The 15,580-nt window shown below is 38.7% G+C and overlaps 1 protein-coding gene across 1 annotated transcript in view; it reads left to right on the forward strand.

Moving 5' to 3' along the window:
- LOC122556387 (serine-rich adhesin for platelets-like) overlaps positions 1 to 15,580 on the forward strand; it is a 144,495-nt gene that overhangs the window by 119,875 nt on the left and 9,040 nt on the right. The window contains exons 62-69 of the mRNA XM_043703021.1: positions 2,324 to 2,554; positions 4,638 to 4,757; positions 5,490 to 5,701; positions 7,523 to 7,592; positions 9,219 to 9,386; positions 12,546 to 12,662; positions 12,790 to 13,053; positions 13,639 to 13,785. Coding sequence (XP_043558956.1) covers positions 2,324 to 2,554; positions 4,638 to 4,757; positions 5,490 to 5,701; positions 7,523 to 7,592; positions 9,219 to 9,386; positions 12,546 to 12,662; positions 12,790 to 13,053; positions 13,639 to 13,785 — 1,329 coding nt within the window. The remainder of the gene's footprint in view (positions 1 to 2,323; positions 2,555 to 4,637; positions 4,758 to 5,489; positions 5,702 to 7,522; positions 7,593 to 9,218; positions 9,387 to 12,545; positions 12,663 to 12,789; positions 13,054 to 13,638; positions 13,786 to 15,580) is intronic.

Below are 15,580 nucleotides of genomic sequence, written 5' to 3' on the forward strand. Positions count from 1 at the left end.
TATATTAAGGAGAGTAACAAAAAAGGTGGGTGAAGGGAGAAGGTGGAAGAGATTTTAAAGGTGTGCAAGGTGCAGTTATGAAGGGCTTCAGGCAAAAAAGATCCAGAGGGTAGTTCACAGGGAATTAAAGATGCTGGCACCAAGGTAAGACAGATGATTAAAAAAAACCATAAGAAACAGGAACAAGAGTATGCCTTTCAGCTCCTCAAACCTGCTCCACCATTCAATAGCATCATGGTTGATCTGACATTCCTTACATCCACTTTCCAGAGTTTTCCCATAAATGTTGATTCCCCTATTGATCAAGAATCTATCTGCCTATCTCAGCCTTAAATATACATCAGGAATCTGACCTCACAGCTCTCTGTGACAAGGAGTTCCAAAGGTTCTCAACCCTCTGAGAGAAGAAATTCCTCCTTGTCTTAAGTTGGTGCCCCTTTATTCTGAGACCATGTGCTCCAGTCTTAGACTTTCCCATGAGGGAAAATATGCTCTCACTATTTGCCCTGTGAAGCCCTCAAGAATCCTTTTATATTTCAATGAGCTCATCTTTTAAACTCCAATGAATAGAGTCACAACCTGTTTAGCCTTTGCTCATGAGACAATTCCTTTGTACCAGGGATCATCCCAGTGAACATTCTCTGAACTGTCTTCAATGAAAAAAAACTTTGCTGAGATAAGGGGACCAAAACTGCTCACAATACTCCCGACGGGGTCTCGCCAGCACCTTGTACATTTTCAGTAAGACTTCCCTACTCTTATACTAAAATCCCCTTGAAATAAGGGCCAACATTCCATTAACCTTCCTGATTATCTGTGTGCTAGTTTTCTGTTTTTGATGTACAAGTACCCCCAAGATCCTTTGTGATGCAGCTTTCGACAGTTTCTCTCCTTTTAATAGTCTGTTCTTTTGTATTTCATCCATCAAAAATGAACAACTTCATTTTTTCTCACATACACTTTTTTGTAAATGTTTTGCCTAATTATTTAACCTGACCTTCCTGGAGCTGGTTATTTTAACACAGTGTCATGCTCACATGCCCACATGTCTGTCCTCAGCATGCTGCAGTGTTCCAGTGAAACACAGTGCAAATTGGAGGAATAACATCCCATCTTCAGACAAGGCACTTCTGGACTTAGTATTGAGTTCAACATCTTCAAATTGTGAACCATATCTTCCCTTTCTTTTTGCTTGTTATCACGTTCTCCCCTTCCCCATCCCACTTACTGTCCTTTCAAGTCTGGCAGGAGACACATCATTGTTCTGCCATTCTCACATTCCCAGGAGACACATCATTGTTCTGCCATTCTCACATTCCAATCTCTTAATCTGAAACTACTAACATCTTCTTTCAACAACACCTTACACCAACTACCCCCACCACCACCGCCTTGAACTACAGCATAAATGCTGTCTCCTCCACACTTCACTCCAGCTCTGATGAAGAGTCATCTAGAATCAAAATGTTATCTTGCTCTCTCTCCATAGATGCTGCCTGACCCACTGTGATCTCCAGCATTTGTTGCTTTCAATCAACGCGAAGATTGACATCACCTATAATTATTGATGTGTTCTTTTTACATGCTCCACTACCGAATTTGTTGATTTATACCTTTTCCTACAGTATGCATACTGATTTGTGGTCTATACACAACTCAATGTCTTCTTTCCCTTGATTTATTTTATTTTCACCCAAATGGATTTTATAGTATCCAAACTAGATCAGCTCTCACAACTATCCTTGCTTCATCTCTTATGAACAGTACGATATCACCACATTTTCCTTCCTCCTGTCTTTCAAATACTCTGAATGTTAAGTTCCCGGTTTTGACCTCCTTGGAACCATGTATTCATAATGGCCATTAATTCACGATGATTTGCACCATCAGTTCCTTAGTCCAAATGTTTTATTTACAAGAATACATAGGCTTATAGGCTTGCCTTTTTGACATTTTAAATCACCTTGCTGTTTCTTTGAAGGAAATGAAGGAAAGGGCCCCAAGTCAGAGAAATTGAGAGTTTAGAGTCAGGTAGAAGTAGGGCTGGAGGACAGTGAATGAAAGGGAGTGAAGGTTATGAAGGATAGATTAAAAAGTTAGATTAAAAGTTATAAATTTGAAATATTGAGGGACATATGTAAAATCAGTGTTGACCAGATTGCTCAAAAAATAAAATTAATGTGGAACTAGTTGTGTGAAATAGATTTTAAGTAAATGAACTTCATCTAAGATGAGTGATGGTACTACAAGTGGGTAGATGGTGCAACATGCAAGGAGATTGAGTAATAGAGTACAAACTAAATTTGATGTTTTTTCCCCCCAGTGTTCTACATCACAATGCAAAGTAGGTTCCCTAATTGGCTAGGTTCTGGAGTGAGATGTTACTATGCGAGAAATGGTGGACTGATCTACGGTGAGAAAGAAAGGTTTCTCCCAACGCCGTGGACTTACTACAACTGGTTGTTTTGGTGGTGGAGAGGATACCTATTTTATAGACAGCAGTTGAACTATTTTTATAACACTGTTCTACCCAACCTGCAAAACCAATACAGAGGTAAGAAAAAAATATTTTTACTCCATATCATGTTTTGTTTAAGTAACAAAGAGAACAAGGAAAAGAATTAGACTTTAAAACAAAAACAATGGCCTTACTTACACTCCGATGTCTTATCGTCTTAAAAATAGAAAATGTTAGAAATATCCACCAGGTTTGGAATGATCTGTGAAGGGAAGAACAAGAGTGGGGTTGGGTTTTAAAAGAATATTGGAATTTAGAATGGAGGGGTATCAGCCCACTAGTTTTTGGCACCCATCATCATAAGGTAACCACTTTCAGAGAGGCTGGGCAGGGTTGGAACTGCTACCCAACCACAATTGGTGGCTGATCAATTGAAAAAGATTAGGTCTAATTTAAATGTGTATTTGGGCTCCATTCCCTCAGCAAAGTTTATTTCCAGTCAGCCAGATAGCATGGGACAGTGATCTTGACCGCTGTCGGGCCACTATCATGGGTCCCCATCAGGAAAAGCATGGTTGCCACAATTAATCACAAGAAAGGCACCCACACCTACATCATTCAGGGCCACCAGGCCAGAGCTGAGAACCCAGCCTTCCTGTGCATGTGCTGCCCTTTTACAATTGTACCCAGGTCGGTGTGACATTTCTAAATATGAAAGATGTTGTTATTTTCAGCAGTGTGTTCAGGAGATGTTGCAGGGAAGCTCCTCAGGGGAGCTGTAACATCAATTTCTTTCCAGCTGTCATTCTGAACTGTCAGAAAAGGTTTGAGGTGGCGAAGGGTGAGTTCGGCGACATCATACTTCCACCCCAACTGCCTTTCACAAACAATATCCAGAAAAACTCTTGACAATCAGAAATTAGACATGTGACTTCTCTTTTTAAAAATCTATGCAGTTCCATTGTTTATAAAGTTCCAGGTATTTACTTAGCTTCATTATCTCTTCCTTGTAAAAATCCAGATGAGCACGGTCTAGAACACAGGGTCAGAATCTGGAAGTAATCCTAATGTTAGCTCCTTAACCCTGGCCTGAAAATACAGCCCAAAGCTTCAAGTCAATGGCATATCATGTTGTAGTCAATATTTTACATGTATTTGTGGCGCTGAGATTGTTGTAACATTTTATTAATAAATTATAAGTTCAACCTGCATTAATAATTGTCACTGTTGTGCTATTTTCATCACTTCAGAAAGTTCCAAGAATACTGACATCAACAGGTATCTCTATTGGACAAAGGATGCTAAAGGGCTGACTAAAAGCAACTAACTGCATTAAACACAGCAAAACCTATCAGACTTGACAACATCTTGTGCTGAATACATACATACTAAAATTGTTAGCCTAGTAGCTAATGAAAGCATCATACCACAATTATTTCCAAATATGTGGCTTGTCAGTGCTGAGTGTGGGTGTCACTTAAATCACTCACTTCCAGATATCATCACAGACTTGACTGAGATAAAGGAGACATGATGGCCTGCTGGTATTATAGCTGGACTATTACCCAAAGACCCAGGTAATGATCTGGGCACCTGGGATCAAATCCTGCCATGACAGTTGGTGGAATTTGAATTCAAAAAACATTTGGAAGTAAAAGTCTATAAATGACCATGAATCGGGGGGGTAATAACTCATCTGGTTCGCTAATGTTGTTTCGGGAAGGAAATAGCCATCCTTACCTGGTCTGGCCTACATGTGACTCTAGACCTACAGTAATGTGGTTGACTCTTAACTGCCCTATGGCCAATAAATTCTGACTGAGCCAGCAATGCCCTGGTCCCATGAATGAATTTGTAAAAATTGAAGTGGAGGTTGCTTGAGAATCAAATTGATTGTGAGACAAGATACTATTGGATTTGTTGAAAATTTCTGACCATTATGTAGAGTAGAATATTTCTAGTTATCCATGGAAACTGATCAGTGGTGTAATTTTAATGTTTTTATGTAATGCACAGGAAAAGTTTAATAAAAAAATCCTTTCTGGCCAGGACTAGACCCAGAAATGGAATTGACCAGAAAAAGCGAGAGTTATTCCATATTTGTAAAGCTAGCTGAACTGTTTGTTGTTAGTCCATGTTGGTTATTTTCATTTATTATTTTTCTCTGTTGCTTTTATAGAAATGGAAGTTGACCCATACCATGACTGCTGCAGAGACTCTGGTGATGTCTTTTTCTGTAATCTTTACCGATCAAAAAGACCCTACGACTTCTGCTTTGGATACATTCCACCACGGATAGGTATTTTTTTCAAAACATATGCTCACTGCGAATATACATTCAATTCTTCCTTTCGCAGAAAAATTCCAGTTTTTCTTTCATCTACCTGAATTTATCAGGTCCATTCTTACTGTAAGTTCTTCAAATTTACAAACAACCACAAAAGAGTGGTCTTCTTCCACAATAAAAGAAATTTGCAGAGTTCAGTACATGCCTTAATCACTCTAAATAATGATGTGGATGTGCTGCTGTTAGACTGGGTTGGACAAGGTCAAAAATCAAATGGCACCAGATTATAGTCCAACAGGTTTATTTGAAAGCTTGTGTTTCCAAATAAACCTGTTGCACTATAACCTGGTGTTGTGTGATTTTTGACCACATCCAAATAACACCATGCCTGTCTGAACGTAACTTCCATCAATTGTGTGTTTTAATAATTTATAAGCAAAGCATTCAAACTTACTGGTTAAATTCCAACCTGCTTCTTCCTAATGAGGAAGTCATAGTATCTTACTTAGATTCCATTTAAAATTTAATCAAGTTCCTATTGTCATCAAAGGACTTGACAAGCATTTGCTTATATGGGATTCCACCTGGGTGCAGCAGATTTCTATCACCCAAACCAGTTAAATTAAAATGGGTAGGAATCAGTCACTGACTCCATTCATGGCTAACCAGCAGAACTAAACTTTCCTTTTTATTTTAACTTGGAAATTAAAGATTTTTGAGGCATTTTATTTTTTAATTTACCAGGTTTCTTCTTTGGCGATCCTCATATTGTCACCTTGGATAATGTAAAATACACCTTCAATGGCCTGGGAGAATTCATCCTATTAAGTGTGAAAAATGAAAATGATACATTACTGTTCAGACTTCAGGGACGAACCCTCAGAGCTGGAGAAAATAGAACATCACAGGCAACAAGTTTTGTAGCACTGGCAGCACAAAGAATGAATGGAACAAAGGTGATTAGTAGTACTGGTCTTAAGAAATTCACAGCAAAATGTGTATTACTGTATGTTACACTAATGAAGCGTTCACCTATTTACGTGGCAGCTTGGCTCAATTGCAGTGCTTACGCTGAAAGTTAAATGATCTATACCTTCAAGCCCCATCCCAGAATTTTAACATCTAATCTAGGTTCACATTTCAATGCAACACTGAAGGATGTCGAATTATTGGAGCTACCATCTTTTGGATGAGCCTTTAAACTAAAGGACATTCACTTTTCACGTGAACATAAAGGTCAAAGGCACTTTGGTAGAAGGGAAGGGAAGCTTATCTGATGTCCTGCTCAACATTGTTCCTTCAACAAACATCAACAATAATAGTTTAACTGGCCACTTAGTTTATTGCTGTTTGTGGGAGTTTGCCATGACATCAGCTGTCAGATTTGTTTGTATAGTAATAGAGATTACATTTCAAATATTTGAATTCATTGAGAGGAGCCTTGAGATACCACAAGGAAGTAGAATGTGCTGTGTAAGTGCATTGTCTTCACCTTTTGATTATCTTGACAAAAATTAATTCTTGAATGCAAATATGGTCTTGATTGTACCACCCACATCCTCCGAACAAATGAATGGAAAGAATGATATGCATTTGTAGAGTACCTTTCAGAACCTCTGGCCATCCAGAGAACTTAATATATGGAGCTAGAGAAAGCAAGCCAGTCAAGGGGCATCAGAGGAGCAAGAAATTCAATATTTCAGGCAGGACCCCTCATCAGGACCCCAGTAAAGTGGGGAAATATTTTTCTGACTCCTAATTGTTATAAATTGAGGAGAATATTAGGAGTTTTAAAATTCTGTTTCTAAATAAATGTAGTTTGGAAATATTTTGCAAATTCATTAATAATAGAAGGGAAATAATCGCTGTTTAAATTTGACTGATGTATAGTGAACAGAATACACCTTCCTCATTCAACATTATTTTAAACCTAGTTCTGCTATCCTTGACCAGGAGCCTTTGATGCTGATATTGGAGTTTGGAAGGCATTATAATCTGTTTAGGAGAAAGTGAGGATTGCAGATCAGAGCTGAAAATGTGTTAACTTTAGTCTGTTTGGCTGTTCTCTCATTAGAGAGAGAGATAACTGGTAGTGAGTTTAACCTGAGGGTTAGGGACAAGGTTGAGAGGCAGGGGCTTCAAGGTGACCTCAGCTGGTACAGGAATTGAACATCACCATTATACATCAACCAACTGACCTCCACCGCTCCCCCCCCCACCCCCAATATAACATTTGTAACACTTCCAAGTATACATTGGTAGCGAGAAACCTTATCAGCCACCAGTTCAATTCGCACACTCACAGATAAGTTACACTCATACTTCTCCTGACTCACAAATGAACGTAACTTCCTGGTCAAAGTGAGTACTACAGATGCTGGAGATTAAAGTCAAGAGGGTGGTGCTAGAAAAGCACAGCAGGTCCAGGCAGCATCCTCAGAGTTGGGGCAAGGTTCGTTTCCACCTGCGCTATAACACGGAATCCATTAATTCTGAGATGGGTAAGGATTGATTAAGACCCTAGCTCCAATTTAATCTCCTTTATCCATCAAAACCCTGCTGGTTTTCTATCAAATTTGTAGTTAAAATAAGCAAATGTTCAGAAGACTTACTCCAGATGACTAAGGGAATTTTTCATTTTATTCAGAATGCGCATGACCCTACAGTTTATACACAAGATTTCTTTTTTAGGAAAAAAGTCCAGAAACCATGTTCACAAATGTGTGCTATCTACCATCAGTCAAGTTCAGGGAGTGAAATTATTAATCTTTTTACAGGTTCAGTGGAACATCAATAATGACGATGAAATAATTCTCATGGTTGATGGAAATATTGTAACTGCTACAGGTGAGTTTAACCTTGACGTTATTTATTCTGCATTGCAACAGCCATAAGCCGAGTGCATAATTATTTAAGAAATTTAATAGCTTTTGTAAGAATAATCAAAATAGATATTTTGGGGAATTTACAGAACAGATACTCAATTTGGATGCAGAATGGACATGGGTTGATGATATGCTTGCAGTTGTCTCCCAAATGGGAGATGCAGACTTCTTTCCAGTTTAGGCCGCAATTAAATATCTTTGCCGAGCTGATTTCTTTTGTCAGAAAATTATACTACTTGGTTTGTTGGTGAACAGTACATGGTAAAATGGATCCTGCCAGTGAGCTGTAATGCAACTTTTTTTTCTTAATTTCTCTATTCTGTAACTAAAGATTATAACTAGGTACTCTGTACATAAGATGGTGCTTTACATTGGTAATCTTGTAACTGTAACTAATTTTGTAACTGAAGAAGTTATGCCTAGGTACTTTTGTACCTAAGATAGCCCTGTAAGTAGAGACTTATTAACTTTTCTGAGTCATTTAAGTGCATAAAGCTAATTCAGTTCAATTCAATTACCTTTAAAGTAGCTCAGCCACTCAGAATGATAGAAATAAAATGCATGATCCACTCATTTTTCTTTGAATTGGGGCCATAACATAGGAAGAAGATCCTGATGTGCACATCTAATAAATCTTTGAGATGGTTTGGGCCAGGGTCCTGGAAATTCCTTTCAAAGACCTGTTTGAAAGTAGATTCAGGCAGTTAAGTGAACATATAATGTTACTATCAGACTTTTAAACATTGCTCAACCAATTTTTAGTTGAGAAACCTGAAATCACTACTGAAAGCCTAGCTCAATTCTTACTTGAAATAGCAAAGTTCAAAAAGCTAAACCAAGTCTCAACCATTTATAACTACATTTTTTTTTAGTTTAGATTAGATTAGATTACTTAGTGTGGAATCAGACCCTTCGGCCCAACAAGTCCACACCGACCTGCCGAAGTGCACCCACCCAGACCCATTCCCTTACATTTACCCCTGCACCTAACACTATGGGCAATTCAGCATGGCCAATTCACCTAACCTGCACATTTTTGGACTGTGGGAGGAAACCAGAGCACCCAGAGGAAACCCATGCAGACACGGGGAGAATGTGCAAACTCCACACAGTCAGTCGCCTGAGGTGGGAATTGAACCAGGGTCTCTGGCGCTGTGAGGCAGCAGTGCTAACCACTGTGCCACCATGTTGTTGTATCAATTTTCAAATAGCTCACATTGGGATCAATAGAACTCATTCAAGTTTATGAATGAAAGTGTAAGTTATTTTAAAATAAATACTGTTCATTAAATTGATCCCAGGCTCAAAATATAAGTATAAAATCCTTAATTGCAGGCGTACATAATTACAGAACTGTGATGTTGATCTTAATCAGAGAAAAATGGACGTGGGTTTGATTACAATATTTATTGTTACCTTTCAACTGTCCTTTTTCGATTTTAATTGAGCTTTGATTTAAACAAAATGCATCTCTTAGGCATGGCCTACCAGTAAAGGAACTCACAAAAATGTATAAATCTCGTACTTGAATTGGCCAACATCTTGGACAATACATAAATTAGATTTTTATGATCATTCTTCTTTACAGAAAACTCTACCTTTATAAATGAAGTGACCATACAAAAGACAACTGATAATGAAACCGTGGCTGCCTTTGAAGGTGGAACATCCATTACTGTTTCAGGAACAAAGGGGACTTTAGCTTTCACAACATCACTAGATAATTCTTTAAAAAATCAAACAGAAGGTCTCTTGGGTGAGTAACGATGCCACCTTTAAATTGTGATCTTATTACAACTGAAATGATGAATAAATCCATAAAATAAATGGATTGTTATGTTTTCTTTTTAAATTCACATTCCAAAAGCAGATTACTCTGCTGGAAACTGAACTGAAAACAGAAAATACCAGAAACTATGCAGTAGGCTTGGCCAGTCTCTGCCAAGAGAGAAACAGATTGGACCTGATTTTTACTCTGTGGAAGTAAATGGGTTTTGAGTAAATTAAAAGCTTACCCATCCATTCAAAGCCCATCCACCTGCACAATTAAGTTGGACTCCATTGCTGTGTTATTCTTTCCATGAAAGTACTTGACCCACAAATATTTCTAACATTTTCTGTGCTCCAAAGATTCAGGCAAATTCAATTTTAAAACAGGTGACTTGGTCTGTCATTTATTAAATAGGAACCGGAACCCTTTCCCACCATAATTTCCAAACATAACAGTAATCATACTAATATTGGAAAATATAAATATAAAAGCAACAAAGACAGAATATAATTAACAATTTAAGCAATGCTGGAAAGAGCAATATTGGATGGACTGACCTTTACATACCCAATCTGAAATCAACCACTATGTATAACATTTGTGTAAAATTAAATCATTTTTATTTTATTATATTTTTGACTGTGGACTTAAATAAGAAAAGGATTGATTTAAAAATGCAAGGACTGTGGAAGGGATTGTTGTACTTTTAAAAGCAAGTACCAACACTTGCTGTAAGTGCTGTTCACACAATTGTCTATGGTTTGTTTAATTGAGACATAAATGATTCAGAGGGGTCTTGATTGGATGGATGTTGAAAGGATATTTCCGCTTGTGAGAGAATCTAGAACTAGATGTCATAGTTTAAAAATAAGGAGTCATCCATTTAAGATAGAGATGAAAGTTTTCTTTTCTGTCAGAGGTTTTGTCCCAAAACAAGGTGAATGCAGAATCTTTTAACAGTTTTAAGGCAGAGGCAGATAGATTCTCAATTAACAAGGGATGAAAGATTATCAAGGGATATATAGGAATGCAGAGTTGAGGTTAAAATTAGATCAGCTGTGATCTTATTGGGTGGCAAAGCAAACTGAATGGCCTACTTTTGTTCCTTGTTCATATGTTCGTAACCAGTGAACAAAGATTAGTTGTAGATGAACTAGTACAAGAAGGTGTGTATCAAGTGAGATTCAACTGGAATCAACTAGTTAATTGGTCTTTAAAGTTATAATTGGTTATCGATGGCAAAGACTTTCTGGTTCCAACAACAATGTCGTTGGCTCCCAAGTAGCTGAGTAGTTTGAGGGTTTGAGTGATATAGCCAGAAGACTTCAGACCTCCACAAAGGAAGAAGCTGACTTTCTGTAATCAAAAATATCTGAAGCCTGAAGAAGACCAGTTTAGTTTGCTTAGCTGGTTCTTGTAATCCGTGGCTTATAAACAGTAAATCACAAATGTTGTAAGTTGTGAACTAGTCACTTTGTGCCTCCTGCAAACAAGTGAAAAGAGATCAAAGAGCAAAACCTCCATGAGGATCATACAAGCTAACTCTGTGGACAGGGACCATTGAACTGACTACCCAGTTTTCCCCTCCACTCATAGCTCCAATGATTTTTGTGTCAGACTCTGCCTGTCTCTGTGCACAGGGAGAAAGTCAGGACTGCAGATGCTGGAGATCAGAGTCAAAAAAGTGGGTGCTGGAAAAGCACAGTTGGTCAGGCAGCATCCGAGGAGCAGGACAGTCGACATTTCGAGCATAAACTCTTCATCTGAAATGTGGGTGGGGAAAGGGAGTTGATAGATAAATGGTAGGGGGATGAGGCTGGGGTGAAGGTTGCTGGGAAGGTGACTGAAGGTGGAGGGGTGGTGGTGATAGGTCAGAGGGGAGAGTGGAACGGATAGGTGGGAAGGGAGATAGACAGGTGGGACAGGTGATAGGTGGGAAGGGAGATAGACAGGTGGGACAGGTCAACAGGGTGGTGCACAGTAGGAGGGTTGGGTCTAGAATAAAGTGGGGGGAGGGGAGATGAGGAAACTGGTGAAATCAACATTGATTATGTGTGGTTGGAGGGTCCCAAGGAAGAAGATGAGGTGTTCTTCTGCCTTGGTAAACTCCAACCACACGGAATCAATGTTGATTTCACCAGTTTCTACATCTCCCCTCCCCCCACCTTATCCCTGACCCAAACCTCCAACTCGCACCACCCTCTAGACCTGTCCATCTTCCTTCATGCTTGAAACATCAACTCTATGTCAGCATCAGATTAGATTACTTACAGTGTGGAAACAGGCCCTTCGGCCCTACAAGTCCACACCGACACGCTGAAGCGCAACCCACCCAGACTCATTCCCCTACATTTTCCCCTTCACCTAACAATATGGGCAATTTAGCATAGCCAATTCATCTAACCTGCACATTTTTGGATTGTGGGAGGAAACCAGAGCACCCAGAGGAAACCCACGCAGACACGGGGAGAACGTGCAAACTCCACACAGTCAGTCACCTGAGGCGGGAATTGAACCCGGGTCTCTGGCGCTGTGAGGCAGCAGTGCTAACCACCGTGCCACTGTGCTCCTCAGATGCTGCCTGACCGGCTGTGCTTTTCCAGCATCACACGTTTTGACTCTGTGCACAGGAAGTTTATATAAAGGTTTAGAGTTTAACTAATGGAGATATACATCAACAGTTCGTACTTGTTTGCTTACAACTGGAGTAGATTTAATAGTAATAAATAGTAATTCTTGTTAAGTGCAGAAACATGTTCTCTGCTTTCTGTTAACAGACAGGCAATTTGAGGAATTTTACATATTTTACATATTTTGATATAATCTTTACTTTTGTGACAATTCTGGGATGAACAAGTCTTGATTTCTGGTGTGTTACTCCAGTGAGGTGTGACAGGTGCTTGCTTCAATGTCAGTGAAAGCGAAAGGTGGATCAAAGTTGATAATCTTAACTTTTATCCGCATGAAAAGAAATAATCGAAGTTTAGCTTCAGTATTGTTTTACATTTTCTGTATTTTTGCTGGTCACATTTTGAATGATAACATGATTTACTAATTATAACAATTCAGAAGCAGAAACATTTCTTTTGGAATTATTTTTAGCTTTCCATGTACTGGAACAAACTTTTCCATTTCTACATGTAGGTGTCTGGAACGACGATAAAGCAGATGATTTTAAAGCCGCTAATGGAACACACCTTGACTTTGATGGAACAAATTTGCCTACAGATGCTCAGATATTTTTTGATTTTGGCCTGACATGTAAGCACAGCTTTTACATATTTTAAAATACAATTACTAAAATGGATAACTGACTTAATCACGAACTAATTATGTGACAATGGCAATATAATTTTTATTATGTTTGATTATGTGTGTTTTGTTTAAGGGAAAACAACTGTGAACAACAGCATATTCACCTACAATACAACCACAGGAGAGTCTTGGTACACATACAACAATAACAGTTTTGTACCTTTGTTTTATGATGAGCTTTTGCAAACTACTGAGAAAGAAAAAATTAACAAAGCTAATGAAACTTGTAAAGGAGATGATGACTGCATTTTTGACGTTTTAAGTACAGATGATTTATCGTTTGGAGCAGTAACATTACAAAGTGTGACAACATTTGCAGCACAGAACAGCACAATGAGTACGTATGCACATCTGTTGAAAAATTGAAGTATTGTTGACACATGTTCATCATAACGTTCACTAGATCATAGGTTCTCAATCTTTATTTTTGTTGAAGAAACCTTTTCAAATAGTTGAATGGATAGGAGAGGTTGAGCCATTGCAAATTCTGTGGAGCAGCGCCTCAGCAATCTTCATAATCTTTAGGAGGACAGACTGCTGGATTACTGACTAATAGTACCAGCATTTAACCTGCTGCTATTAGGGCATAAAAACTTTAAGGTGCCTTAAGAGCTGGAAGCTGGTTGGAACACATCCGTGCGCAATGCTGTGACTTTTTTAGAGTTCAGTCAGACTGAGGATGAGAATAAGGAAACAGTGTGAACCTTGTGTGCTGCCAGCCTGAACAGCATCAGGCAAAGACAGGTCATGGATTGCAATGTCAGCACACAAACCTCTTTCCACCCAGCCCTGAATATAATTCCATTTCTCCTTTCTGAAAAGTGACACCATGTCACGGTGTGCATTACCTTAAATTTATTTATAAAATTAAAGAAATGACTTCTCACTGAAGGCTTTCAGTAATATTACATCATATTCACAGATAATTTCCCACCGAACATCACTGGAGATTCAACCATTCAAACCCGCCTTGATGAACCAGTGTTTATTCTTTTTACTGCAACTGATAGCAATGATGATGTGGTGACGTTTTCCGTGGTGACTGATTCTCCAGATATCACAATCACAGGTAAAGTTGGACTACCAGTGCTTTTATCAGGTGCATTTAAAGTTCCAGTCACCTACTACTTTGACATTTAATCTGGACCAAAAACTTTATTTTGAAGATGCATTGATCTTTTACTGAGATATTGGTAATAAGGGGAGGGTCAACAAAGGATAAAAAAGAGCAAACTTGTAGAGGGAGATGAGGGAACAGGAAAGATAGTATATAAATGCTTTGACTAAATTTTCACAGAAGAGTTGGTTGCTAAAATTGTAGAAATGCCTGAAGTGTGTATTCAGTACTCCAAGCAAGCTATTACAGAAATTATCCTAACTAATAATGGAAGAAACGCCTATTACTTTCTTTATTAAACCTTTATGAAGTTTAGATTAGATTACTAACAGTGTGGAAACATGCCCTTCGGCCCAACAAGTCCACACCGACCCTCTGAAGAGCAACCCACGCAGACCCATTCCCCTACATTTACCCTTCACCTAACACTACGGGCAATTTAGCATGGCCAATTCACCTAAACTGGACAACTTTGGACTGTGGAAGGAAACCGGAGCACCCGGAGGAAACCCATGCAGACGCGGGGAGAATGTGCAAACTCCACACAGACAGTTGCCAAGGCAGGAATTGAACCCAGGTCTCTTGCGCTGTGAGGCAATAGTGCTAACCACTGTGCCACCGTGCCGCCCAAAACAGTTGTGGCTGTTACCCATAAAATTCAAATTTCTTCTACTGCATTAACACATTTCTGATTGATGAAGTATATTTAGTTACATACCACGTTTGACTAAATACTGTCATGGAATTTTATCTGTAAGTTTCAAGAAAATCACAGTATAATAGAAATGAGGAACATTGTCTCGATGCAAAAAAATTGTGATTTGAAGATTCAGCCATTTCCTTGTATTTGGTTGTTGGTTATTATTTTCGTATGCACCAAGATGTTTCCTGTAGCATATTAACAAATATTAATCAAAATAAAATAATGAGGGGTACATATAGAGTTAATAATAGGTATCTTTTCCCTCGGATGGGGAATTTCAAGGCTGGGGGCATATTTTTAAGGTAAAAAAGGCATGCATAGAAATTGATTAAAAATGGCTTTGGGACTGTGAGAGCTGACATCAATAATACTCAACAGAAAATTCAACAAATCTTGTTCCGACAAAACAATTGGTCATTATTAACAAGGGAGTTGCATGCATATTGGCTGAACTTGGAAGAGAGAGAGCGTTAATCACAGCTCTGAGTGTTTCTCACAAGTTCGTGCTTACAGAGAGACGAGAAGGAATCTTTATACTTAAAATTCATCAATAGCTATCACTAATGATCACTAGAAGTTAGTCATCCATTGGACCGGTACATTGAATTGTGATATGTGTTATTACTTCCGAGGTTTATCATGTTGACTTCCAAAAACCTTGTGTCACATATGTCATCCCATTATCTTGTCCTTGTTGGGGACTCAGAGGATTTTGTGGGATGTCCTTATTTAGGCTTAGTCAGTATCCCAAAATTTATGTGGAGCTAGGTAATCAATCTCTGATGGGGTCTACCGAGGTTAAATCCTACTGACAATAGACAATAGGCCATTCTGCCCTTCAAGCCTGCACCACCATTCAATATGATCATGGTTGATCAGGTTTAATCAGTATCCTGTTCCTGCCTTATCTCCATAACCCTTGATTCCACTATCCTTGAGAGCTCTATCCAACTCTTTCTTAAATGAATCCAGATACTGGGCCTCCACTGCCCTCTGGGGTAGAGCATTCCACACAGCCACCACTCTCTGGATGAAGAAGTTTCT

The sequence above is a fragment of the Chiloscyllium plagiosum genome, chromosome 13 (assembly GCF_004010195.1).
Source record: "Chiloscyllium plagiosum isolate BGI_BamShark_2017 chromosome 13, ASM401019v2, whole genome shotgun sequence".
In the NCBI taxonomy this organism is placed as follows: domain Eukaryota; kingdom Metazoa; phylum Chordata; class Chondrichthyes; order Orectolobiformes; family Hemiscylliidae; genus Chiloscyllium; species Chiloscyllium plagiosum.